This window comes from Ursus arctos, unplaced genomic scaffold (genome assembly GCF_023065955.2).
Source record: "Ursus arctos isolate Adak ecotype North America unplaced genomic scaffold, UrsArc2.0 scaffold_7, whole genome shotgun sequence".
Taxonomy (NCBI): Eukaryota; Metazoa; Chordata; class Mammalia; order Carnivora; family Ursidae; genus Ursus; species Ursus arctos.
Genome location: NW_026623089.1, coordinates 81,626,508 through 81,654,084, shown reverse-complemented (window position 1 = coordinate 81,654,084; position 27,577 = coordinate 81,626,508). Strand labels below are relative to the sequence as shown.

At 38.2% G+C, this 27,577-nt stretch overlaps 1 protein-coding gene across 2 annotated transcripts in view; it reads left to right on the top strand.

The window, feature by feature from the left end:
* RYR2 (ryanodine receptor 2) overlaps positions 1-27,577 on the top strand; it is a 711,493-nt gene that overhangs the window by 598,413 nt on the left and 85,503 nt on the right. For both annotated transcript variants that reach the window (XM_057308486.1, XM_057308485.1), the window contains exons 71-79: positions 325-417; positions 7,340-7,510; positions 8,605-8,664; positions 11,212-11,346; positions 14,418-14,454; positions 15,215-15,326; positions 17,751-17,847; positions 19,460-19,563; positions 21,098-21,149. In XM_057308486.1, coding sequence (XP_057164469.1) covers positions 325-417; positions 7,340-7,510; positions 8,605-8,664; positions 11,212-11,346; positions 14,418-14,454; positions 15,215-15,326; positions 17,751-17,847; positions 19,460-19,563; positions 21,098-21,149 — 861 coding nt within the window. The remainder of the gene's footprint in view (positions 1-324; positions 418-7,339; positions 7,511-8,604; positions 8,665-11,211; positions 11,347-14,417; positions 14,455-15,214; positions 15,327-17,750; positions 17,848-19,459; positions 19,564-21,097; positions 21,150-27,577) is intronic.

Genomic DNA, 27,577 nt, shown 5'->3' with positions numbered 1-27,577 from the left:
GTATGCCTTTCGCCAGCTAAATTGGGATTTGAGTACTCATTCTACCCCTCAGTAGGTGTGTGACATTGGTACTTAAATAGTCTGGATCTTAGTTTTCCTACCCTCGAAGCACACGTATTTATATGTAGTTCCCAGAATTGTTGCCCCAAGCCAAGCACCCTCATTGGATATTTAAAAGAAATATTTGTTCCCCTTTCTTGGTAAGTCTTACATATCAAATTACTACTTATCTTTGTAGAAACTTTTGGGTCCTGTGTAACCCTCTAATTACAGGGACTTCTTGTCTATGTGGTTTTAACTGAAATTTTCTTTGCAACTTCTCAGAATTTCAAAAGAGAAGAGCAGAACTTCGTGGTACAGAATGAAATCAACAATATGTCTTTCCTTATCACTGACACCAAGTCAAAGATGTCAAAGGTATTACTATAGTCTCTTGCAGTGTTCTAAAATTTTTGAATGTAACTTTCATTGGTTGATTTTTTCTACATTTTTTTGTAATGTTTGCTGATTAAATGCACACATGCATACACACAGTTTTAAGGGTGCCCAGGATTTGTTTTGAGTAGGTATGGTAAGACACATAGACACAGAAATGACTGTCGTGAAGGAAGAAGTTTTTACTCGCAGTTCCCTAAAAACCGAAGGCATGGCATATGGTGAGGGATGCGGGAGAGGGAACAAGGGGGAAAAGGTGGGCAGGAACTTTGATTGAGGTTTCTGTGGGAAGGGACAGGCAAAGCAGGTTAAGGAGGTTTAGGATTGGCTAGTTTGAGTGATTTCAATGGACTCTGGGGTATAGGGGCATCCCTGTTGTCTGGTTCCTGGCCCTGGAGCAGTTAGGGCAGGAGGATCGAGACCCAGGTAAAAGATATAATTAGGGAATATGAGACTCTGGGTTGGTTGGTTTGTATATGAAAAGCATGCTTGCAGGAAAGTAATTGATTATCTGTAGGAAAAGACCAGCATTGGGAGGCACAGTCAAAGATCAGCAACACCCCAAGATGTCAAAGCATCAGAGTAAAAAGACATACTCAACACACACACACACACACACACACACACACACACACACACACACTCTTGCAGGTCAGTGTAATATACATATAATTAATCAATACCGTCTATTCATCAATATTAAATATATGTGCATTTATGTGTGCCAAATATGTAAACATCAAATAATTAGTTAACACTATTTAAGAACCACATGCATGAATTCCGGGTTCTCACATATGAGATGGGGTGCATGACTCTAGATTTTTGTTTTCTCTGTCACTCATGTTGGGGAGGGGAAGAACATTCAAAACACTTTAAAATTCACACCTTTATTGTTCAAATTACCACTAAATAAGAAAATGAATATATTACATGGGGGTAATATAGAAAGTATCCTGCTGAATGGCCAGAGATGCAAAATAGTGTGCGTCTGGACAAGGAAATCAGTCTCTACCAACTCTGTCAATGATGCGAGAGAGTTCAAGTGGGAAGGACACCTACTTCCCTGAACCCCAGGAATGACTAATAGCTGTCCCCTGCTTCGTTGGTGGCCATGAGGACAGCTGCCTAGCATCACTCAATGCTCCTAGTCTTGTTTAGAGTTTTAAACGCCAAGTATTTGACACCACTACACATGAGCTAAAAGCTAAGCCTGGCTGAAGGTTTGCATACCTAGAACACCTGTCCACCTGAGAAGCTATTTATGTGCCTGTGCTCTGCAAACAGACATAAAAGATGAGAACTGTTCTCTCCTTGGGTCTGCCAGTTAGCCTGAAGAGCGAGCTGATGCGTCATGAGGTGCGGTGCTAGGAATACATGTCTCGTGGATGTTTTGAACTGAAGACTGTTAGTGAATGTCTCTGCTTTGACAGCATGTTGTCAACTTAGGACTGTATTAACAAAGGCATAGAGAGAGAGCAAAATGGGTCAGGGTTTCATTTCAGAGGATGAGCATGATCCTGGTCTATCCTGAAACTCACGATAAGTGCAATGTCTTTAGAGCTGAGGAGCTCTGACTCTCCTTACACAGATATCCTCTTCCCTTTTTCCTCATTGCAGTCCAGTGATCCTCAAAGCATACGCTCAGCGTGCTGTGTATCCTGGAAGCCAGACAGGGGTATCGGTACAGACCGAGTCAGAGTGACATTTACTCCCATTTGCAGGGAGAAAATGCCAAGTAATGGGTAGAAGCAGCTTAATATCCGCCCCCGTTCCCCCTCCACGCGCTACATTTTCTCAAAGCTTTCCAATTCTTTACCATGTGACTGCTGACACTCTGAGACAGGATACATAGGAAGTAACAGCAATATTGACGAAGTACTTATTTATTTATTTTAATTTTTTTTAAAGATCTTATTTATTTATTTGAGAAAGAGAACAGGAGCAGGGGGAAGGGTAGAGGGAGAGGGAGAAGCAGACTCCCTTCTGAGCAGGGAGCCCGATGTGGGGCTCGACCCCAAGACCCTGAGATCATGACCTGAGCAGAAGGCAGACCCTTCACCAACTGAGCCACCCAGGAGACCTTGACGAAGTTTGTAGAAATGAGTGATCATGCTTTCCTTCCTTGTTTTTAAGATGTGTTGTTGGTTTTGTCTGCATATGTGCTTGAAATTTATATCGCATAAGTACCATGAACTTTTATCCTAGTTGTAATGTTTCTAGTTTAAATAATGAAATCCAATATACCAACATGTTATATTGTCTTACCAAAGGAATCATGATGTCCTTGTGTTCCAGCATTTGGACAGATTTGGAAGTCCCTGTGTTGGCCAAAGTAGCATCATAACTATACTTTTATCAATGTCGTTGAGGTGCTCTGCCAAGGCCAGATGGCATGAAGGACCCGAAAGTGGGTGTGGTCAGGGGATGGGTAACATCTTTCCTAGGAGGCTGTCCTGTTCAGATCTAGTGCCAAGAATGGGTAACAGGACGGCAGCCATAGGTCTGACATCCGAAGCTGAAATGGACAGGAGGTGTCCCCCCCTGCAATGCTGAGAACAGAATGATGCAGAAGGCTTCAGGGATTCCTCTGACAAAGCCTCAAACTGTCTGCCACAGACATCACAGTACCAATCGATCCATTCCCCAGAGTCCAGAAGAAAAAAGGAACTCTTTTGAATGGAGATTCAGACCCAAACATAAACCACAGAACAAATTGTCTTATATCAGTCTTCAGCCAGACGTCCAACCAGGGATGATTGCTTCTTGTATGGCATACCATTTCCACACTTGATAAGACAGAAAATAGGTGATTATAGGTAAACGATGGACATAGACAGCTGAAGCCAGCAGGCCAATTCGGATGATGGTAATTTGGGATTGGGAACCTCATTTTGACTTAATATGTACATAGTCTATACGGCAGAGAGAGGCCAGTGAGTATGAGATTGGCCATGGCACCCTTTGGAGAGGCCGACCCTGCATGTGCGGTGTGGCAGCCCAGCTGTGCCTTTGTCCGGAGCATGGGGAAGGCAGCTGCTGACTGCAGCAAGGGGCTATTAGTATACTTCCCCAGTTGTTAACATGTAGGGTGGTAAGGGCCCTCCCTCCAGCGAAGCCTGTCCCCTCCTGCCCCCTGCTCTTGCTCTGAGCCCTTGCTTCCAGCAGAGCCCTGGGCCCTTGTGTGCAGCCCCTCTGTGACTTCTTTTAGACAGAACGTTCTACAAAGACAGGGAACATGTCTTATTGACTTGGTAACTCTGAAGCTCAGTGCAGTGCTTGGTGCATAATGGCTTCTTCATTAATATGGATAAATCAAGTGAAAATTTGAATTTAAAGAGTTTGAGATTCGGTCCTTCACCTGGGCATTTGTGTGTGTCTTACTCTACTGTTGTTTTTCCAGACTCACTGCTGCATTGGTACAAAGTATATAACATTGTGTCATTATATGGCTAGCATTGCTGAAGTTTTTAATTTCATAACTTGTTTTAAAAACACATGCAGGTAGCATCTATTACAAATCCTGTTTGTTGATGTGAGAAAAAAGTAGTGGGTTTTGCCTATTGTGCTATAGAATTATATTGTATTTTGTATTAAGATTTCAGTTCCTGTTGAAATGTAACAGCTGACCTTAGTTATTTAAAGGCCCACTATTTTTCCCAGCTTTATTAAAATACAATTGGCATATAACATTATGTAATGTAAGGTAAACAAGTCAACAACATATTGATTTGATACATTTCTATATTGCAACCTGATTATCAGCATAGCATTAGTTAACACCCACATCATGGCATATTAATTACTATTCATTTTTTGTGGTGAGGACACTTAAGATCTATTCTCTTGACAACTTTCAAGTCGATAACATAGTATCATTAACTCTAATCACTCTGCTGTATCTGAGATCCCCAGAACTTATTCATCTTTTAACTGGAGTTATAAACCCTTTGATCAGCATCTCCCCATTCCCCCCACTTCCCGGCCCCTGGGAACCCCCACCTGCTCTCTGTTTTTCTCAGTTTGGCTCTTTTAGATTCCACATATGATATCATATCATATCATATGGTATTTGTCTTTCTCTAACTTATTCACTTAGCACGATGCCCTCAAGGTTCACCCTTGTTGTTGCAGTGGCAGGATTTCTGTCTGTCTCACAGTTGAATAACACTCCACTGTGTGTATATATCCGTGCATGAACTCATAGGTTGTTTCTGTATCTTGGCTATTGTAAATAATGCTGCAGTGAACAGGAGAGTGCACATATCTCTTTGAGGCCCTGTTTTCATTTCCTTTGAATGAATACCTGGCAGTGTAATTGCTGAATCACAGAGTAGGTCTATTTTTAACTTTTTTAGGAACGTCCACACTGTTTTCCGTAGTGGCTGCACCAGTTTGCATTCCCACCAACAGTGTAAGAGGGTTCCTTTTCTCCACATCCTTGCCACCATTTGTTATCTGTTGTCTTTTTGATCATTAGCCTCATTTTTATAATTAATATATCTAAAATATCATTTAAAACCATTAATAAATATCTCTGATTTTTGTTTCGGTAGGCTATTTCAGTGTAGGAATATTAGAAAATGCTTCCCTTTTTTCCTGATACTGATTAAACTTTAGATTATTTTAGGTGAAATTGATAGAGTTATTTTTTTTGTGTGTGAGAGAGACAGAAACAGAGACACAGAGACTGATTGATGACAGAGATCAGTTTGTCCTACTTTCCTCTTTAAGTATGCCCATATATTGACCATGCTGTTGGATGTTCATCTCTGATTCAAAGGTTAGGAAGTGGTCAAAAATGAAATATCATGCAAATCCAGTGGCTTTGGCAGTTCTGCTCAAATTACTGAGCAGCTCCTATGTGCAAGGCAAAGTGCTTGGTTCTGAATAGATGGAAAGGAACAAAACAGGTGTAACCACTGCCCTAACAGAGCTCCGTAGTCTGGGGAGGAAACGGGCACTGAAGAGAGAAAAAACCCAACCGACATAGATGTACTTGAGGATATTTGTTTGTTTGTAGGTTTAATTTCTTTATACTAGAAGTGGACATATCACTCGTAAGTGTTCAAATATATAGCAAATTCTCTTTTCAGTTTATACATTTCCTGTGGTATAAGTAGGAATTTATTTATCTGGTGCTTCTCAAAATTGAGTGATTTGTAGTTGCCCTTAGTGTTGATTTTAATTATTTTTATTACATGGCACTTAAATATTTATAAATATCAAACCAGGTGAAAGCTCCTTGTGCTTATATAGACATAAAACCAAAAGAACTTTACAAGTTAAAATCAAAGAAAACCGCAACACCAACAAAATGTAGACATTAACATATCGTATGCTGTCGTTTTGCTGGAGTGAAACTACCAGAATTGGATAGAAATATGTTTGCATAATATGTATCAATTTGTTTAATTTTTTAGGATGTTGGTTCCTTATCTGGGTAATTATTTTTATCACTGTGGTTGCATTTCCTTTAGCAAAGAGCTCATTTAAAACCACTGATCCATTTTTTATGGGTTAATCAATGTAATAGTAAGAATAATTATTCATTGGGTTTTTTCTACTATTTTCTACTGAAAATAATTTCTTACAAATTGGTAAAGATAAGAACAGGATCCATGCTATAAGTACATCTGTTTGGAAAGTGAATACAATTTTTATTGCTATAGTTCAGATATTATAGGTTTGATATATCAAGATATAATATATACCATAGTAAATACATTACATAATATTAATAATATAATATATAAGCTACCATTACTTTATGATGGCAGCTATTTACTGCTTTACTACATGTTGTGATAGATTTTTGTCTCTTTGGGGGAAAGCAAATCATTTGTATATTAAATTCTCTTCTGTTTTTTTTTTTTTTCTCAGTAGGCCAAAGCTATTACAGTATGTCATTATCCTGAAAATATCTTCGCTGTTTTATTGCTTCAAAGAAATTTAACATGCACAAGGAAGTGCATAGGGGACAATTATTTTAATTTTGATGTTTAAGTATGCCCTTCTAATAGAATAATACTCATTACCCAGTGAAAATTAGACTCTGCATTTAAAGTGACCCTGAGGCATGAACATAAAATTTAACAAAAAAATATGGAAGAACCGTGAAGTAGCATGGCGGTATTCAGATGTAAGCAGGTCATCCAGAGATAATCCTGAATACTTACGTTGCACCAATTAGTATATTACGTCTGTTCCCACTGGAGACGGGTTAATGCCCTGGGGAGACAAGTCTGCAAACTATATGAAAGGCTAATATATTTTATAATAGTTTTATATATACCACGTACATGTGTGAGAGAGTTTATATTTCAAAACAAGCATCTGTCAAAACAAAAATAAACCATATATTCTTACATTGTTCCTCATAAGCATTGAAAACTATAAAACAGGGGCGCCTGGGTGGCTCAGTCGTTAAGCTTGATCAGGGCGTGATCCCAGTGTTCTGGGATCGAGCCCCACATCGGGCTCCTCCGCTAGGAGCCTGCTTCTTCCTCTCCCACTCCCCCTGCTTGTGTTCCCTCTCTCACTGGCTGTCTCTATCTGTCAAATAAATAAATAAAATCTTTAAAAAAAAAAGAAAACTATAAAACATACAATATTTGAAATGACCATGGATTTTTACATATCCATCTGCTCCTCTGAAATCGCCATGTGCATTCTCCTTCTCAAAGGGTATGGAAAGCACACCAGTGAGTTGTCATGACCTGGGAATCTGAAAGTAGGACTTGCAAATGAGCAAGAGATGTTAAGAAGGAAAGAGGATAAGAATTCTCAACAATAGGGACCAACAGAAAATAAGGAAGATGGACCCTGGTCAAGTTAGAAGAGGTTCATAGTTCTGAATGGGAGAAAAGCAGTCACAGAGTCCAGCCCTTGGTTTGTTCCGTAGGCGGCTGTTTCTGACCAGGAAAGGAAGAAAATGAAGCGCAGAGGAGATCGGTACTCCATGCAGACTTCTCTAATAGTGGCAGCTCTGAAGCGACTGCTGCCCATCGGGTTGAACATCTGTGCCCCGGGGGACCAGGAGCTCATTGCTCTGGCCAAAAACCGATTCAGTATGGTAAGTTTCCTGTTCATACCAGTTCTGACCATCGCTTGACCTCCACGCTCTCAAATGTGTACACTCCTTTTGCTCACTGCTCTGTGTCAATATTTCATGTGCATTAAATGTTCTGTTAAGCATTTCACTGCATAGACTTTACCATTCAAATACAGAGACTGCCTATTTTTTTGTGGCTGTGTTTTATTTCTAAATTATGTTAGTCACTTTCAGGGAATACTGAGGAACCAAAGAGAAAAGATGCAAACAAGTTCCCGGTAGTGAAAAAAAAAAAGAATTTCATATGAACTCCTCTATAATAAAATTTGTTATGAGAAGTCTATTCAAATTTTTGAGGGGTAATTTTTCAAAGTGAGAAGAATCATCTGTGCTGATTGTAGTTGGGTACGGTGTTGACTTTTAAATCAGCAGCTCTTTGCCTTTGCAAGCTTCAAAATTTAAGTTCTCTAGATCTCTTTAGGGCCCCTGTGCTTTCTCTTCATGGCCATGCAGATGCAATTTTACAAAAATAGACACTGGGGTTACTATTTTATATTTAGGGAAATTGGAGTGCATATTCGTCTCTGCCTATTGCCACACTGAATGAAGGCCCTCTCTGTGTATCCAGAGTTGGATACCGTGAGATAACCAAATTGTGGGGAGGTTGTAGCGGAGTGGGCTGCATGGATGCATTTCTGTGGACGGTTCTAGTATTTGATTCTCAGGATACACTCCTTGTTATTACTGGGTCTTGGGGGATATCATTAAGTGCCAAAATTCCTTGGTGGAGATTTCAGCGAATGATGGAGACAGACTTCTGTTTGAACCCAAGGGGAGCCTATGTCTGCCCCACTTCTTGTGAACTGGAAATTCTGTTCCACTGAGTCATAAGGCACTTACTGTAGAATTAAAGTAGGTTGTTACCATGTTTCTAGTCACAGCAGTATCAAGAAATGATCTGAAAAAGAACCCCCCAGATGATATGTATTTAAATCCTGTAAATATGTTTATTCAGACATATACACTATTACAAAAGAGGTTAGAGTTATTTCTGTTGACTTGTGACAGTTGATGCATTGTAAGACTTCTTTTAGGTAACATTTATTTCTTGACAGAAAGACACGGAGGATGAAGTACGAGATATAATCCGCAGTAATATTCACTTACAAGGCAAGGTAAGCCAGATTTAAGCACATTTAGTATTTATGAATTAGTTAATCTCTCTTTAGAATAGTACTACAAATAATGTTACTTTAGCAGTTAACGTGGAAATACATTATTTTAATCAGTCTTTATTCTACTTGCAAATCTTTCGGTATTAAAGACTCTCAAGATAAGAAATGATGGATTTTTAAAGTAAATCATTGAAGATTCTCATAATTTGAAGAAAATATGTCACCATTTGAAATAAAGTTTGGAAATTTCCTTCCTTAGGTGTTTGAGGACTTTTGGGACATGGAGACAGATGTCCACAAGAATTTGAACTTTTACATCTAGTGACCAGAAACTAAATATGCGTACTTCAGAGTCATTAGTACGTAGGAGATATTAAGACTTGCTGTGTTAGGAATAAATGAATTTACCTAGGGAAGTGAAGGAAAACATGAATAGAAATCATGAGAACAGCTACTTATTAATGTTGGGTTAAAAAAATTGCTGGAAGTACGTTTCATAGTCCAGTGAGCATTTACTATTATTTGGAAATTTTTTACTAGGAGATAAATTGTTCATTTGTTTATGGAACCCACTATGCAGTGTAAGAAGTCTAGCAGTTTATTATATTTGCTTCCATTCTGGTGTCCCTCCTGGAGAATTTTCTCAATTATGAAAATGTCCAAATGTCAAAAAGTAGTGACTACAGTATGATGTTTGCTTTTCTGGGTACTCAAATGTTCCTTTCCAAGATCAAAACCATATTCTTTTTCTTTTAACACCGAGGACTACAGTATGATAAAGGTGAGACGTGCCTTTCCAGTATTCACAAGAAACAAATATTGATTTAGGACAAATTTCATGGGCACTTTGATGAGTATGTACTCAGTCATACATTTAGTTATAAACTTGTCCAGAACAGGAGATGAATTCCCATTAGAGCGTGATCCCTTTTCAGATAGCAAAAAGGTTTTGAACATTTTAAAATGTACTAATAAAGCTTGCAGCTAAACCTCAAGGGAAGGGTTTATGCTACATACATGGGTGTTTGCGGAGATCATGTAGTCCTTGAAAGGGTCTCCATGGGGACTCAAGACCACGCTTTGAGAACCATGGTTTAGGACAATCACTACTGAGTAGTGATTAAGGAAGGTTCTCTCGGTAAATAATCAAATGAAAACGGTTGTTTTGAAGAAGCAGAAGGAAATTCTTCCATTATATTCTAGAGGTTACTTAGGAGTACTCTGGACAATTTATATTGTGTACTGGGGCGTCAGGAAAAAAGAGGAGAGCAGAGTAGGAAAAACGTTTCTAATCAGCATTTCACCTCCAAATGACTGAGACCTGGAAATAAAGTGGTAATGAATACACAGATTTTCTTTTTGGCATTTCAGTTTATCCTTGCTGTGCTGTGAGGTAGGCACACGTATCACGGGGCCGTACAGACTTAACTGAAGATGAATTCTTTCGTGCCGAACACCTTCGCAAATATATTGTTTTGAGATTGTAGGACTGGTAATCCTGGAAGCCAGAAGGGGTAATTTTATATTAGAAAGAATAAAGATCTGCTCATTTAGCCAAGTACAAGTAAACATGTGTATTAAAATCTAGAAGGACCAAACACAGTCCTCAGATGAAAAAGTATATGGAGGAAAAACATTTCGTTTTATCAAAGGACAAATGGTGTTTACAAGTCATTCAGTGTGCAAAACTCTGTGTTTGCCTCTAGGTGAAAGTTATTTTTCACATTTCTAACTATGCTTTCTCAGACTAGGAGTTCTGCAGTTTCGGATGTTGTCCATTTACTTCTGCTTCATTGCCCTTGGTCTCCCATTCTTAATGGAAATTTGAAAGGGGGAGAGGAATATAAGGGGATTGCTTTGTCTGTTTTTAATGACATAGTTATTTCTATATTATTTCTTTGAAGTAATGTGATCTATTCCTTGTAAGCATGCTTATATTTTTCAGTTTCTATGATTTTATAATAATCTTTCTCAAAAACATACAGAATTCAATTATATCTCCCACTCAGGATATTTGACAGTATTAAAAAGACTCCTTTATTATAGAATATGATTTTATTAGCCCTCCATCGGTTTATATTGATATCTTTGTTTCAGTGAGACGAAGCTCGGTTGTAGAGTCCCTATATTTATAGATAAGTGTGATCCCATATCATTGCCTGTGAAAGTAAGTATGTAGATCTTTCAGTGTTTGTGAAACGGGAAGAGAAATTTAGAAGATTGCTTTGTCTGCTTCCTTGCCTTGACTCTGTCCAGCTCATCCTTACATCTTAGGCAAAACTTCCCTTGTCCAGGGGAACCTTACAAACCACCAGCAGGTTAGCTTGAAGCTCACAATACCTTCTATTTCTCTTGAGTAGCCTGCAGCACAATTGTACATATTTAATTTCTGTCTTCTCCACTAGATGATTAATTTTGTGAGTCCGAGCTCATTCTCTGCCCTGATCTCTGCACAGAGTTTTGATACTGGGCTACACTCAATAAAGTGGTCTTCCCCTCTTTAAGTCATAACCTTGTATTTTTGAAACTTTTCCCTTCTTCCTGCAGTTGGAGGATCCTGCTATCAGATGGCAAATGGCTCTTTACAAAGACTTACCGAACAGGACTGAAGATACATCAGATCCGGAGAAGACTGTGGAAAGAGTATTAGACATAGCGAATGTGCTTTTTCATCTCGAGCAGGTTAGATTCTGCATTGATTCCATTGTATTTGCCTTAACCATGTAAGAGCATTTTAAAGACAATGTGTGTTAATTGATAGCTCTGGGCCAAAAAACATATATGTTCAGCATATTCGTTATACAGGATATATGATTCAGGAGTGCATATATCTAATAAGCAAAATTTCCAAGCTTCTAATTTTTACAGCTCTATATAGCTAATGTATTTTGGGATATCACGGCCTTTGTTTTATTGTTTTTTTCTCAAAATATTTCTGTAATTATACAGATAAATAGGATTATATACTTAAGTTTAAATCATTCTAACAAAAATTTCAGGAGTTACCTGATTGCATGTTCTACGTATCATTTTTTATTACTGCTCATAACAACACGTTTGGGATTCTTTCACTAGTTTAATATTTGAATTTCTTTGGTCATTTGCTTCACCTTTCCTTTTATTAGAGATATTTTTGAGTTAATTTGCTCCAGGATCAGCAATAAATTACATTTAGAGCAGAGCAGTGCATTGATATTAAAACTATGCGAGAATAGTGTTTTTATAGAATTACTCAGTTGTATCCTACTTCTAAACTACGAAGTTCACTATGTGTTTGATTTCTTTATTCATTATTCAGCAGTTCTCAAACCAATAATATTTGAAACGTTATCCACCTGTGGGTTATATTTTTGTGTAAGGAATCTTCTGGTTTAGGTAAAATATCTGCAATACGGAGACATCATCCCTATTTCTCATGAGGTCCATTCAGCAAAATGACACCAAGTGAGGGAGCTCAGTGTGACCCCACCAGTGTGATCTGTCCTTGGGCCTTCATGATAGGCCTCACATGACATGGCAGGTCTCTCATTTTACAACAAATATAAAATAGTAAAAGGGCATATGTCCTCTCAGGAACTTTGTCACCCAAATGTTTTGCAGACCATATTGGCATAACAATAAAAAACATTTTTCTTTGATTCCTATCTTATATCATCTGGTGATCTCTTATCCCTGACTCAACCAGTTAAATAACCTAAGGATATCACTTAATGTTGTACCCTCTTATTTTCCTTCTTGCTTACTCAAGTGCCCCTCAAACATTAATAACTTCTCCCATGCCGTGCCGTTTATCACTGCACCTGATGAGATTTAACTGGCATACCCTTAAACCACGTGGCTATTGACTTGTATTTACATTGTGTAACACCACAATATTAATATATAAAAAAAATTTAGGAAACTTAATATTCCCCTAAGTATTTCCATAATATTTTCATGAAATATTAAATAAGTACAAATTATCACTCAGCAGATGAAAAGATTTAAGGTAATGAAATTTTGATAACATATAAAGTCATAGAGTTGTTTTTCCAGAATTTTATACATATTCAAGAAGACTATTAAATGTCTATTTAATGTGTACCAGAGAATTATTTCTGGCAGCAATACACTACCATAGATTTGTTTTGTTGTTGTTGTTGTTTTAAATTTTTTTAGAGAGGGTGGGGGATGGGCAAAGGAAGAGGGAGAGAGAGAATCCCAAGCAGGCTCCACACCCAGCATAGAGCCTGATGCAGGGCTCGATCTCATGACCCTGAGAGGAAATCCAGTCAGATGCTCAACCAACTGAGCCACCCAGTTGCCCCATACTGTAAGGTTTTAATTCTTCCTAGTTTTCATGTCTGGATTTTTTAATGAATCTTAGATACGTTAAATGAAGCTTATTGAAATCTGATGATGTTTTATTCTATTGATGACTGGATTCAATTGTAATGAACGAAGTGACCTGTAAAGTAGTGAGATTCATTTTATGATGGAGCCATTCCCTCCGTGAACATTTATTGCATGCATGACCGTATGGCAGCCTTTAACTCTGTAGATTCCAGGGATCGAACGCTGTCTCTCTACTCAAGTTAGGTCATGCCATTTAGTAGAGCATGTGGACACATAAATAGATGAAGATGTGATGATACAGACGTGCCAGGATACAAAATGTGCTCAATAGATTCTAAAAGGAGTCCAGACTTAATCTAGTTGCCAAGTAGGTGATCCCTGTGATCTTAAAGGAATTTTCTAGCAAAAGGTAAGTGGGTCAGATTTTAGTTACGGTCAACTATTCACTTTGTTAAGAATATGAGTAAGGAGAAATCATCAATTATCAAAGACTAGAAAAGAGTGAAAGATGGGCCACAAGAGGATTTCATGCCTTCAGCACCTCTATTATAACGTTAAGTAGTCACTTGGTCATAGAGTAGCTTGCAAAGAATATCTTCACTTGCTAAACTCAGTGCCAAAATAATGGGTGCATAGCAGATACTTGATTTAACTTATCTCTGGTATCAGCAACCTTTGCAATTGTATATTTTATACTGCCCATCTGGTCATTGGTCCCATGAGAGTAACCTGTCCCCGTGCAATTTCCTAGTACTCAAACTCGAGCCCCACTGACACATCAGCACCTCCTGGCATTCGGACAGTTAGAAGAAACCTCTCTGTTCTGGGACTTCTCATGTATAATAAAATGCTCTGCCAAGTGGTAAGTTTCCTGATGGCAGACACCTTTTCTACCATGTTCGCTACTGGATCTTCAGTGCTTTGGTACTTTATTGTGATTGTTGACCGTCACCCATGCTGATCAGAATGCTGATTCCCACAAAGAGCTGGTGCATACAGCCTGGGTCTCAACATGGAACTTGAATGCATTGGATCTAGTTGACCAGTACTACCCTCGATTCACTTAACACAATCATCCAGAGGAAAACTGAAGTGGACAATTATCAGAAAGTGTGGAGGGATGACCATCACAGAAATAAGTGTTTTCCAATTATACAAGTTGACCAGTACTACCCTCGATTCACTTAACACAATCATCCAGAGGAAAACTGAAGTGGACACTTATCAGAAAGTGTGGAGGGATGACCATCACAGAAATAAGTGTTTTCCAATTATACAAGTTCAAAACCACTGTAGTCCAGACATTGTTAATGTTTTCTTCAGGCATTATGACATTCATATTTTGACCCTTTACTGCAAAGGATAATAGACTTTATTTTTATTTATTTTAGCTAACGTAACATTTTTATTTCTTCCAGAAATCTACATGTATGCGCCGGAGATATTACAGTCTGGGAAGTACAGTGTTCAATTACCTAGAGACTACTAATTAATTTAGAATTACATGTTGGGGTTTTTTTTCTCTCTAATACTTATAATTAATCTCTTTTTCGTCTTAGAGCTCCAAACACCATTAGCTAAATAAATAGCTTGCTTGCCTCATTTACTGCAACTTTGAATTCTCATTTGTCCCTCTCTAACAAAATAATTACGTATTTTAACATTTTTGTAAAATTTAATTCTTTACTTCATTCCTAGTAATGTGTTCCCGAAGCCTTGTCATCTTCTTTCCATCCTATTATATTAAGGAACAGTTGAATTTTCAGTAGAATTTTCTGTGTCTGCCTCTATTCGTGTTGACTGCTGTAACGCTTAGGATAAAATTTGTTAAAATGGATACATAAATAAGAATAGGTTAATTTTTCATATAGACGAAAAATATGTTTTGGCACCATAACCAAATTCTGAAAACATGACTTTATGTAAAATGGTCCTATATTTCCTTGGTTTTTAGAGATGACATAGCTTCTAAAGTACACACTACTGGGGAAATACTATATTTTGACTAAAGAAAATCTGAAACATTCAAACCTATTTCCAGTTTAGCATTGGGTTACTTCTAGGACATGGGTTTTTCCCTAATACTTGTAAGGTACTTTTGGAATTGAAGTTCCAAAAGTTTTTAATCTAAAAGGCACAGGTTTTTAATACTATATTTTGGAGGGTAGTTTGGGGTTTAAATATTTAAAAATTTTGGGCATCGTTTTACCTCAGGTGGAGCACCCACAGAGATCGAAGAAGGCAGTATGGCACAAGCTGTTGTCCAAGCAGAGGAAGAGGGCGGTGGTCGCCTGCTTCAGGATGGCTCCTTTATACAATCTGCCAAGGTCAGACTTTTTTAATGTCTGTAATACATTAAAGTTATTTTTTTCCCTACTAAGCAGTAGGAGTATAGTGTCTATTTTAATATGAGTACAATAGTCTGAGGGACAGACAGAAGCGATGCCTTGGTTCTTCTGTGTAATACTTGAGTTTGTTTTCCTTCGTTGTGTGTTCCCAATGGACTGTGGTCTACAGTGTGATTGTGAAATTCTCGTAAATACCAAGGAAAATCTGCTCACCTATGTGAGTCAGGGTGGGGTAATGAGGAGCTCAGACTGCCTTGATTTGAATTCTGGCATCTCAGCTGATAGCGGCCTGACATTGGTCAGTTTCTTACCTGACTGTTCAGGTTGCCTCATGTGTACCATGATGAGATTTGCCTCTTGCACTTGGTCAGATGACTTAATGGGTTGAGGGTGCTTAGAGCGGAACTTAACACTATACATGTTAATTGTTGTGTATTATTTTTTGGGATTGTCCATCTTGGGGAGAAGAACCGATATGGAACTAGTTCATGGGAATAATGTCAGTGCCTTTAACAGACCCCACACCTTCTCTTATAGTGAGCGTACTTGTTAATAGAGAAACAACCTGGTACATTTGAGTCTGGCTCCATGGCCGAGGTACCAGTTCAGCCTCCTTGTAGTTTTCCCAAGAAACTGTGCTTTCCACTCAGAGCTTTGTATCATGGGCCTCACCCCCACATCTGCCAAACAGGACTCGGCTCAGCGGCATCTCTTTTTTGGAACATCTGGCCAAACCATGCCCTTCCACTCCTTGCAGATGGAACCCTTCTCCTCTTTGTTTCTAGGATGCTTTTCCAGACCTCTAGCTGTGGGCAGGTTCCTGGAGTGTTGGGCCTGTCTGTCCCTCTGATTCAGACTTTGAGATCCTTTAGAGTTGTGTTCAATTTTATATCCTCAGCACCTAGAACACTGACTTTCAGTATATATTTGAATAAATAAATGAGTCGGGGATTAAAACAAAATGAAAATACCCCTGCTCCACCCCCCCCCAAACAAAGCAAAGAAACTTCACACAATCCCATTTCACTAAGCCAGCTGGATTCCTTGCCCTGGCACACTCACTGAGTATGAAAATACATGAATTTTCCCTCACACCACCTGCTCCTTTTAATTCTCTGACTCCATTATGGTGTCACCAGTTAGTCAATAGAAATTAACCTCGAATTCATACTCTTATTCCTTTTCTGGTCACTCCTATCCAGTCATGCTCCAAGTTCCGCCAGATTTTTCTTTGATCTGTTTCACATGGCCTCTCTTCCCTTTATGACCACCTCTTCAGCTCACTTGTTTATTGCCTCTTGTCAGGTTGATGGCAGCAGATTCCGAGCTTATTTCCCCGAAGTCACAGAGTCTGCTGATCCACTGTCTCTGATAAAACCTTTTCAAAATTGTATCCCTTTTTACGGTGGTTCTCAAACCTGGTGTTCTGGGGAAATACACTCAAATTCATTGCAGAAGCGCCCAAGCTTCAACCTATTGAGTCAGCATTTCTCTGAGTGTTTAGCAAGTGTCTTGTGCAAAGCTGCTCAGGTGACTCTGCTGTCCCAGGAAGGCTGAGCCCATCTTTTGTCATGACTGTTTCATGCACAGGACTTTACGGCGATTTCTAGCAGTTCCAGGGGCATCGTCAGTTCCTCCCGTTGGTTTTCCAGGCCCTTCATAAACCTATCTGACCATATGTTTCATGACCCCATAGCCCACCATTATTAGTACTGCTACGCTCAGCTTTCCATCCCATGATAGCAGGTCTCCTTTTAACACTTCTGATATTCTCTCATGATGTTTCCTTATGGTCATGACTTTCTTTTATACTTTCTTATGGTGGAGTCTTATCCGTACCGTTCATCAACTTCATGATGAGTTTATTGATTCTTTTAGTATTCGGTGCTCTTTTATTTCATAGGCAACCATTTATCTTCAGTGTTCTAGGGTGTAGTCTTTGGATACATACTCCTATTAAGTTCACATAGTACATTTTGTTTTGCAATCCTCAGGGCCTGTATCTAATGTTAACCCAAACACTGAATAATTCCTTTATTAATGTTTATTACATGGTTTATCCAGAGCCACCTTATGTCATAATAGCCACCCCTTAATGACCATCTATCTACCCAAACGTGCTTTACATTGTTTATTTCCTTTTACTTCTTACAAAACTGAAGTGCAGATGGGGTTCTCCTAGTTTTATCAATGGAAAAAGTGAAAGTTGGTAAAGTTAATAACTTGGCCAGTGTTATGAAGCTTAGAAATGGTGGAGCCAGCATTTAAATGTAAGTCAATCATGATTAGGAAATGTATTGTTTTATCTTTTTTAGTGCATGGAGAGTCCAGTGACACAGCACTAGAATACTTTTCCAATGTATTTTTAAAAATTCTTTGTTTGGAATTGTTCTTATCTTTTAGGCATCGGGCTGTCAATCTCTTTCTTCAGGGATATGAAAAGTCTTGGATTGAAACAGAAGAACACTATTTTGAAGATAAACTGATAGAAGATTTAGCAGTATGTTTTAATGGGGTTATAAGATGAAAGAGGCTTTGGGTTTGGTGGACTAACATGGGTGTGAGCACTTATCATATCATATCAAAGAGAAAATATCATTGTAGTGCATTCGTCCTGGGAAACTTATTCTTGTCATTGCATTCAGCGTCTAGGGAAAATTTTATCCTTCTTTCAAGGAGATGTCTTCAACATCATGCAATTCAGAAGTTAAGCTGAATGGTAGAAGTTTATTATTAACCAAATGTTGATTCCATTATTCTTTTAAATTCTTCCTCAAAGCCCCTTTAACCACCTGAGAACTAGTATAGACCTATAAAAGCTGAACCATAATGGAGTTATTCACCAAACATAAGTGCAGGTTAACAAAAGCCAATGAAAAGTAGCTGTTTTTTATAAACACTCAGGGAAGAGAGTGATAGACTGGATACAAGAACAGGAAGTCATGGTAAATGTAGTAGATGGCAAGCAGATTTTTGGTCCCACCATGCTGTGCTGGCAACGATGCTCTTGTATTGAGAGCAGAGCACTCTGGGAAGCCATTGTCTTAATCTTTTCTAAGTTGTGGACCTGCTAAAAACCTGATAAAAGCCATCTTCTCAGGAAAATTTATAAGCATATGGTCAGGTAGAATTTTGCAGACTTTTTGGAGCCTTCATGATTCCCAAGTTAAAGACCTCTTCTCTAAAAGTTATTTTTTTAATTCACAAGTTATCAGGGAATATTGGATAAACTGATATAATTCATGAAAGCTTGATCTTGATTATCTCCATATATTTTAAGTGAATTCAGTTTGTCTTTAGAACCAAAACAACCCATAGAATATTAGATATCTTGTAGAAATTTACCCTGTATCTACAATATTAAACCATAAATCCAGGAAAAGAAGATCTTTTATGCAGAGAAAAAAATCAGTCTGAATGGGTAAGGCAATAGAGATATAAAAGTCATTAAACCATTCAACAGTCACGATTAATTCTACATTGAGTAAAAATGCTTAATACTTTTCCTCATGTTAAAAGTTCTAACAGTACAAAATTATTCTTTTTAAGTTTAAAGTAACTGAAAATAAAAAATGTGTAAGTGGCTCAAGCATGAAGTCATTTAGCATTCTTTACCTGCCATTGTTTGCATAGGCAAGGAAAATGTTTCTTTTAGTAATAATCAGTTTTCACTGCTCTGTGAACTAAATGTTTATACTTGGAGTGACTTAGGATTTTATTGGAATTCTTTGTAAATTGAGCACTCCCTAAAGCTGAAATCTCTGTACCAAATACACTCCCAGCTGTGAATCTGCTTCTGAGAATAGCATTCAGAATTTTTAAATGATGTGAGTCATCCTTGCTCACAGTGTTTTTTGGTCCAATTATTAAATATCTATTTTTTAAGCTGCATAGTTTCACATTGATTAATGTAACACACAGACATGCGTGCATGCACAATGCATGTAAAACACACACATACACACACACATGCACACACACACACACACACACACCAGAGCAGGAAGAAAATGGCTTTCTTTTGAGTCATTCTTCCGAGCCTCATATTACTTCTGGGTTTGTGTGCACATTTCATTTAATGTGAAATTTTATCAATGTGGCTTTTTTTGTAGAAGCCTGGAGCCGACCCTCCAGAAGAAGAGGAAGGCACGAAGAGAGTTGATCCCCTCCATCAGCTCATCCTTCTGTTTAGTCGAACAGCTTTAACAGAGAAATGGTATGGTTGGGAGGGTTCATGTGAGCATAGGAAGAACAGATAAAGAAACCCATGTCTGAGTATCTTGTAGTTCACACATTCATGTTGCAATTTCATCTTGTTCTTGTTAGGAGAGAGAATTGTCCCGAGATAAGACCAGTCTGCCATACACCTGGGGACCAACATTCATTCAAGTTCAGGCTTTAATGTCTACCTATAAGCTCCAGTTTGGGTAACAATTTTGTCATTAGCTGATGCAGTTGATCCTGAATCTTATGATTTATTTTTCTTTATCACAAATGGCCTTTATAAATAAAACTGAGGAGCCCAGAGCAAATTCCAGTCTGAAAAAATGTGTGGAGGCCAATGGTGACCCAAATATTCTGGGTAGATTGTGTCTCCATTGTGCGGTGGGTCTCAGGAAACCTTTAGGAGGTGGGTAAGCCATCATCTCAACAGAAGTTTCTTTGAGGTCTATTTTAAGGGCATTCTCCATTTTCTGTGGCTTCTACAGTCTTATTTAGATGAATTCGCCAAAGCCACAAAGGCCGAACCTCTGTGTAGTTAAACCTCTGTGTCCTCAGATGGGCTTAGCATTTGCTCATAATAGGGAGCACTGCAGAGATTCTGTGGGTGAAACCTTTCAGAGGTTATAAAACATTTCTCTGCCTCTGTGCCATGCAGAAGGGAGCCTACTTTGCCCTGGGCTTCACTCATTCCTACAGAAGCTGGAAGATAATGTAATGATCAGTCCAATCCTCATGAGTCTTTTGAGAGTGTAGACAAGTTCATTTGACCTCTACTCATGCCACAATAATGCACATTTCTGCCTCGTAGCCAATGTGATCCATCCTTCTCTCACAATGTCTCTCTCTCTCTCTTATTATTTCCTAACTAACAAAATCATCTCATCCCTAAGCATAGAGCAACCCTCTGTCTGGCATTGTCAGGTAATGAGGTATTTTCATGAGTGAATTTTTCTGATGGCTGAACCTTTGAATTGCTAAAATAACTTTGCAAATATTAGGTATTTTGGGATGGAAACCTTTCTTCATGGATTCATGGTTTCCATACTTCTTATGAAGAAGCTGTTAAACATATTTCTTAATTTTTAAGAATCACTATGACTGTTGTATTTTTGAACAGTGTAGTAGCGTAGTAATTTGGGGAGTCTTTCCATCAAATGTCAAATATCACTTCTGCTGTCAAAAGCCCCTACCTCATTTAAACTTGCTTGTTTCAGCTTGTGTAGTTTCAAGAAAATCAGAGCTCTTATATTTGTGTGTAAATCAATAGACCATTTATTTTGTGAGACTTGAAGGCTTCTTCTGGAAGGTAAGATGGGTCAACTGTTTAGGTCTGATATCTTTGCTGTCTGATTCTACCATATTTTTGAATGATGACTTTGCCTAGGTTTTGTGTTTATTTCATTTTAAAAAGGCATACTGGCTGAAAAATAAAGGTTATTTAATACAGTGATGGCTATTTTGCATATGACTAGCCTTATGACTAACCTTATACTTAAAAACTCAGGTTTTCTTCTTGTTTTTCATAGCAAACTGGAGGAAGATTTTTTATACATGGCTTATGCAGATATTATGGCAAAGGTAAGTAAATATATCTTGATTTTAATGTTTATTTTAATAAAGGAAAATCATTTTCATCTGACAAAGGATAAAGAATCTATATATTTCCAAGTATATCTTCCAAATATATATTCCAAATAAAATACTGTTAAATCTTAGAAATCTAAGGGGTATTAATCTTAATTTTCCACTTGTTGCATGAGTCTCTGTTCTGACTTCCTTGACAGGTAATCATTGTTTGCTCTCTTAATATTTTATTTATGGGGAGCTCGTTAATTTTCCAAACATTTGTTCATTCATTTAACAAATACTCATGGGGCATCAAAGTGTTGGAGGTAACACAGCGAATAAGAAGGAAATGCACACACTCTTCCTGGAGTTTATAGTCTGATGGAGAAGACAAAATTTAAATAGGTGATTGCAAAAGCTCTGCCAAGAGGCACTATTAGGGGTACAGGGACGAGGTCACACCGGAGAGTAGTGAGGGTTGCTTAGGCTAAGGCTTAAGGAAGTCCTCGACTGCCTAATGACGAGTGGACCATGCAGAAATAGGAACAGCTTGTATGTCCTGAGTGTTTATTTCATTTATATCTCATCAGAGGAGGGTGAATGAGGTGATGAGTTTAAAAGAGGAGTCGGGTGTCTCTGAAGCCTCTGATGAGGGTGACTGGGTACATAGTGGTGCCAGACACTGAGATGGGGAGCCCTAGAAGAATTGCAGGCCTGAAATGAAGGGGAGAGATGGCAAATTGCATTTTGGACATGTTAGTTAAAAATGCCTGTGAGGGGCGCCTGGGTGGCACAGCGGTTAAGCGTCTGCCTTCGGCTCAGGGCGTGATCCTGGCATTATGGGATCGAGCCCCACATCAGTCTCCTCCGCTATGAGCCTGCTTCTTCCTCTCCCACTCCCCCTGCTTGTGTTCCCTCTCTCGTTGGCTGTCTCTATCTCTATCGAATAAATAAATAAAATCTTAAAAAAAAAATGCCTGTGAGCCAACGCAGTGCAGAGGTCAGATATGTGATGAGGCATTCCTGTCTATCATTCAGCATCTCAGGGATATCTTATAAATACAGACTTGGGATTTTTCCACATTTGAAGGGAATTGAAGGCAGATGAGTGGATAGTCTTGCCCCAGGCAGAGAAGGCATCTTGAGAAGGAAAGGCCCACGACCACGCCTCTAAGGACATGGGTATATAAGAGATGATAAGAAGAAAAGGAACCCATAAAGAAAGGGGGTGGGGGGAGAATCTTAAATGTGAGCATATATGGGAGCTATGGGCCTAAGTGGGTGCCCAGCAGAACCATATGCTGCTGAGGGTATGGATGAAGAAGGTGAGGACTGAGACTTCTTTGGGATTTAGTCCATATGCATCATGTGACCATGGTAAGAACAGTTTCAGGAGTATATGGAGAGAGGCCACTGGAAATTGTAGGGAAGAACGGAGAGATTCACGTGTGAGGAGATGTGTCCTAGACATTTCTTTACTAGAAGATTGAGAGAAGGGAGAAATGATATAAAGTGATCACTATCTAGATGGAATTATGATGTTGAAGGGGGATTATTGTTATTTGTTTGCCATTGTTTACTTTTATGTGACAGAAAGATTTGAACATGCTTCTCTCCTGGTGGAAAGGAACCAATAGGAAGGACAAGGGAGTAACTTGTGGTGTGAGGTCTTGAGTGAACGGGAGCAGGGGGAGAGGACAGGTTACAGAGCATAAGGAAAAGTTGTGGCTTTCCAACTTTATTTTAAACCATAAGCCCCCAATAAGAAATACATTTACCCAGTATATTTATGGAAATGTAAAAATAGATACATTGAAAGAAAATTTTCATGAAATTCTACCCTTCCTATGAGCAGTAGATTCTGATATTTTTCTATTCTATCTAAATAAAAAAAATTATTTTAGATCCTGACTCATTAAATAGGTTCCACATCTAATTAATGGGCTGAAACCCATAGTTTAAAAAACACTGAGTTAAAAGATGAAAGACGGAAAGATATTTCCTCCTTGATCTTGGACTCTTAACTAGGATAAATAAGGGCATGAGAAGTAGGGAGCTGACAAATGAGGTTGTTGTCCTCGTACTTGAAGAACCACCAAGCAGATGGGCTACCAAGGTAGACTCTCAGGATTTGAGGATTAGATATTCCTGATCGTTGAAGTTCTTCTTGTGGGTGAAGAGGAATCTGTCTCCCCCTGGTTCTCCTTGTATCCTAAAGCAACTCATCTCTTTTGATAGATGGTCAAGTGTTTGGTGTTGCTCACTTTCTCTCAAGATTTTCTTCTTGATAATTAAATCACCTTGCTCCTTATTGTTAGAGGTATCCCAGGAGTGTCAGTCTTCCATCACTCAGTTCATTCTACTCCACACATACTCTAGTTCTTCAATATGTGCTACCCAAAAATTAATTGAACACAGTATACTAATTGTGAGTTCACCTGTGTAGCGCCTATTGGGACCATATCCTCTTTGCACTGCTTAGGATCCCATATATTTACAATAAATTGTGAGAACTCATTAATTTGTCATTTTTTGCCTCCTTTTGAGCTTGCCTGTCCACCAAAATCCAAACGCATTTATGAATTTTTATTGAATTTCATCTCCTACCTATATTGACCATTGATATTTTAAATTTTAATAATTCTTTTTGGTTTTGTTTTTATTTTTATTTTTTTTAAGTAGATTCCACTCCCAGCATGGAACCCATTGCGGGGCTTGAACTCGCGACCCTGAGATTAAGACCTGAGTCGAGATCAAGAGTTGGACACTTAGCCGACCAAAGCACCCAGGCCTCAATTTTAATAATTTTTAATATGTGTCATCATTTCTCTAATTAGAGTCAGACCATAGTCCAAGGCCAAAATATTTTTAAAGTTCAGCTCTATCATTCAGTGTGAAATAGCTCTTTACATTCATGCTAGGCACAAACTTGATAATTGTGCTTTCCCTGTGTTTATCTCAGTTGCTAGTTTTGCTGATTGATATCCAACTTCTTAAAAAAGAATCTCTGGAGGTGGCCTTTCTTCACTTTGAAAATCATCCCAAAAGCCACTATGAAGCATCTACTATGGAAAGCAGAATGGAGGTTCCTCAAAAAATCAAAATTAGAACTACCCTATGATCCGGTAATTGCACTACAGGATATTTACCCGAAAAATACAAATTCAGAGGGATCCATGTATGTTTAGAGCAGCGTTATTTACAATAGTCAAACTATGGAAACAGCCCATGTCCATTGATTGATGAATGGATAAAGAAGATGTGGTGTGTATATACATGAAATATTATTCAGCCATAAAATAAAATGAAATCTTGACATTTCCAGCAACATGGATAGAGCTAGAGGGTATAATGCTAGGTGAAATAAGTCAGAGAAAGGCAAATACCATATGATTTCATTCATATGTAGAATTAAAAAAAAAAAACAAGCAAAGGAAAAAAAGAAGACAAACCAAGAAACAGACTAACTATAGAGAACAAACTGATGGTTCCCAAAGGGGTGAGGGCAGGGGGTGGTGACATAGGTGAAGGGGATTAAAGAATGCACTTATCATGATGAAGAAAAAAAGAATACAAAAAGAATAAATAGATGAGTATTAGTTCAGTCAGCATTATGAAATACGAATGTAGACTCACTTTACTGACACTTCCATTGAAAATCGTGCACTGCCTATGTAGAAGAGTTTGAAGAGAGGACTACTTTTTTTTAAGTACTATGAATTTGTTTTTTGCAAAAAATAGATTTTTTTGGCTTTGCTATTGTGGACATTATGGTCATCATTGCTTTTAATTTTTAACTATGTGCTTAATCAATAAAAGTATTTTTAGATTCATTCACAGGTATAGACCAGAAAGTGAGAGTTAAAGAATTAGTTCTTTGGGGAGCTGTTTTGGGGGGAAAATCTAGTGACCACAAAGTCCTTAAATTAAGTATGAAAACACAAAGAGAATTTCTAAAGTGGGCCAAATAAAGACCTTTTATCTCACGTTTTCTTAATTACAATTCTTATTTGCTATTCATATTTGATTTCCCCACTGTGACCTCATTAAGATTAAGAAATAGAGCAATGTTTATCAGGAGAAGATAAATATATATATTTTTTCATGAGTTGAGGAAGCACCATGAAGACTCTCTTGTTTAAAACTACAACAACAAAAAAAAAAAAAAAAAAAAGAAAGAAAGAAAAGAAAATCAGCATCCCAGAGTCTGAGACTTTCCTCTTGGCCTTCCTGGTTCCTCGGAGTTTACCAAAGTCATTTTATATTCACACGATGATTATCTTTGCCTTGAGTCTTAGAGCTTGAGCTCCCTTCCAGAGACGTATGCTTTTGTGTCTTCTTTCACAAACATCAGTTTCTTTTTGAAGGCACCACTCACATCTCAGTTGGGTTTTTATTTTCAGTCTTGCTGTTTTAACCACAGGTGCACAGAACTGGCTTAAATCAAAGCTCTGGATTCCATGTGAGATTCTCATCATTGGTCCATTATAGAGGCCCACTTTTACTAAGTTAGTGACTTAGTCATTTCTAATAATGTAGCAACTACCCATAAATGCACAGCATACAAGAAAAGTTAAGACCTTCATAATAACTTACATGTAATCGTATGGTCCCCCCATTAACCCATACCCTGTCTCCCCATAGAAGGAAGCCATCATCCTGAATCCTATGTTCCAGATACCCTTGCTTTCCTTGTATATCATTTTCACTTATCATATGTATTTATTAATACATATATATCACGTAAATACGAATGGGAATATATTCTAATATAATTAGAAATGTAATTATAAATTTTTTCAATTTTAGTTGTTTTTAACTTTTAAAAGGACAGTTTGCTATATATAATCTCCTGGTACTTGTACTGTTTTCTAAGATTCATTGACACTTGTGTGTATTGCTAGAGTTCATTGGATTTGACCATCACATTATATTCCATTATGCAACTACACCAAAGTCTATTTACTTGCTTTTCTGTTGATAGCCTTTTGTGTTGAATCTATGGTGTCGCTAATGTGGAAGGGCTCAAAATTCCTATTCTTTTTTTTTTTTTTAATAAACGATACACATTTATTTCTCATAGGCTGGGAAGTCTAAATCTTGCTGTGTCCTCGCATGGCAGAAGGGGCAAGGGAGCTCCCTGGGATTTCTTTTGTAAGGGCAGTAATCCCACTCATGGGGCCCCTCCCTCATGATGTAATTACCTCCCAAAAGCCGCAACTCCAAATACCATCACATAGGGGACTAGGTTTCAACATAAAATTTTTGTGGGGGAAAGTTAAGCATATAACATATTAACGTTAGCATATAGAGCATATAGGAAGTGATCTCAGGAAATACTAGTAAATCACTGTGGGAAATGAGATAAAGAAAGGAAGGCATCATGAGTGGGTTTTTTTATATTGATTTTTTAAAATTAATATATAATGTATTATTACTTTCAGAGGTAAAGGTCAGTGATTCATCAGTTTTATATAATACCCAGTGCTCATTACATCCCATGCCCTCTAAAACAGAGGACCATTAGGGGAAGAGAGGAAAAAATAGAACAAGATGAAATCAGAGAGGGAGACAAAGCATAAGAGACTCGTAATCATAGGAAACAAACGGAGGGTTGCTGGAGGGGAGAGGGTGGGGGCATGGGGTAACTGGGTCAAAATTCCTATTCTTACTCATTTCCACTATTGTATGAGAGGCAAGCACTGTAGTAAGGTGTAAGAATGTTCAGTTTCAGAAGAAAATGGCAAATGATTTTTCCAGGTTTATTGCATCAAATTACATTCTTACCAACAATGTTTGAGAGATTCTGATGATCCACATCTTTCCAGTATTTGATATTATAGGATTTCTCAATTTTTGTCAACCAGGGAATAAAATGGTCTTTCATTGGGTTCTTAGTTTTCATTTCTCTTGGCTAATTTCTGTATTTAGAAATCACTTCCTGGGGTGTGTGGGTGGCTTGATCAGTTGAGCTTTTGGCTCTTGGTTTTGACTGAGGTCATGGTCTCAGGGTTTTGGGATTGGGCCCTGTGTCCCGATCGCTCAGCGCGTGGAGCCTGGGTGGGATTCTCTCTCCCCCTCCCTCTCTGCCCGTCCCTGCACTCACACAGTTTTTAAAAATAATAAGTAAGTAAGTAAGTAAATAAATATCACCTCTCTTTGGTGGTAAAATCCGAAGCAAACAGCTGATAAGTAGCTCTGCCCTTCTCTGTTATTCACAGCATCTGCTCCAAGTCCTGCACTTACTGTGCCTCATTCTTCTTGCTTTGACTATATCGTGAAAAAAATCATCTTAAATATTTGTATTTTTTGAGCCATACTTTATCTTAAACCTGAGATTAATCTTTTCTTCCCCCCGTCCATCTTTTCAACTCTCTACTTCTGTCGTGTACCAACACTTTAAAACCTGAGAGAATTTCCAGTGTGTCCACACTGGCTTG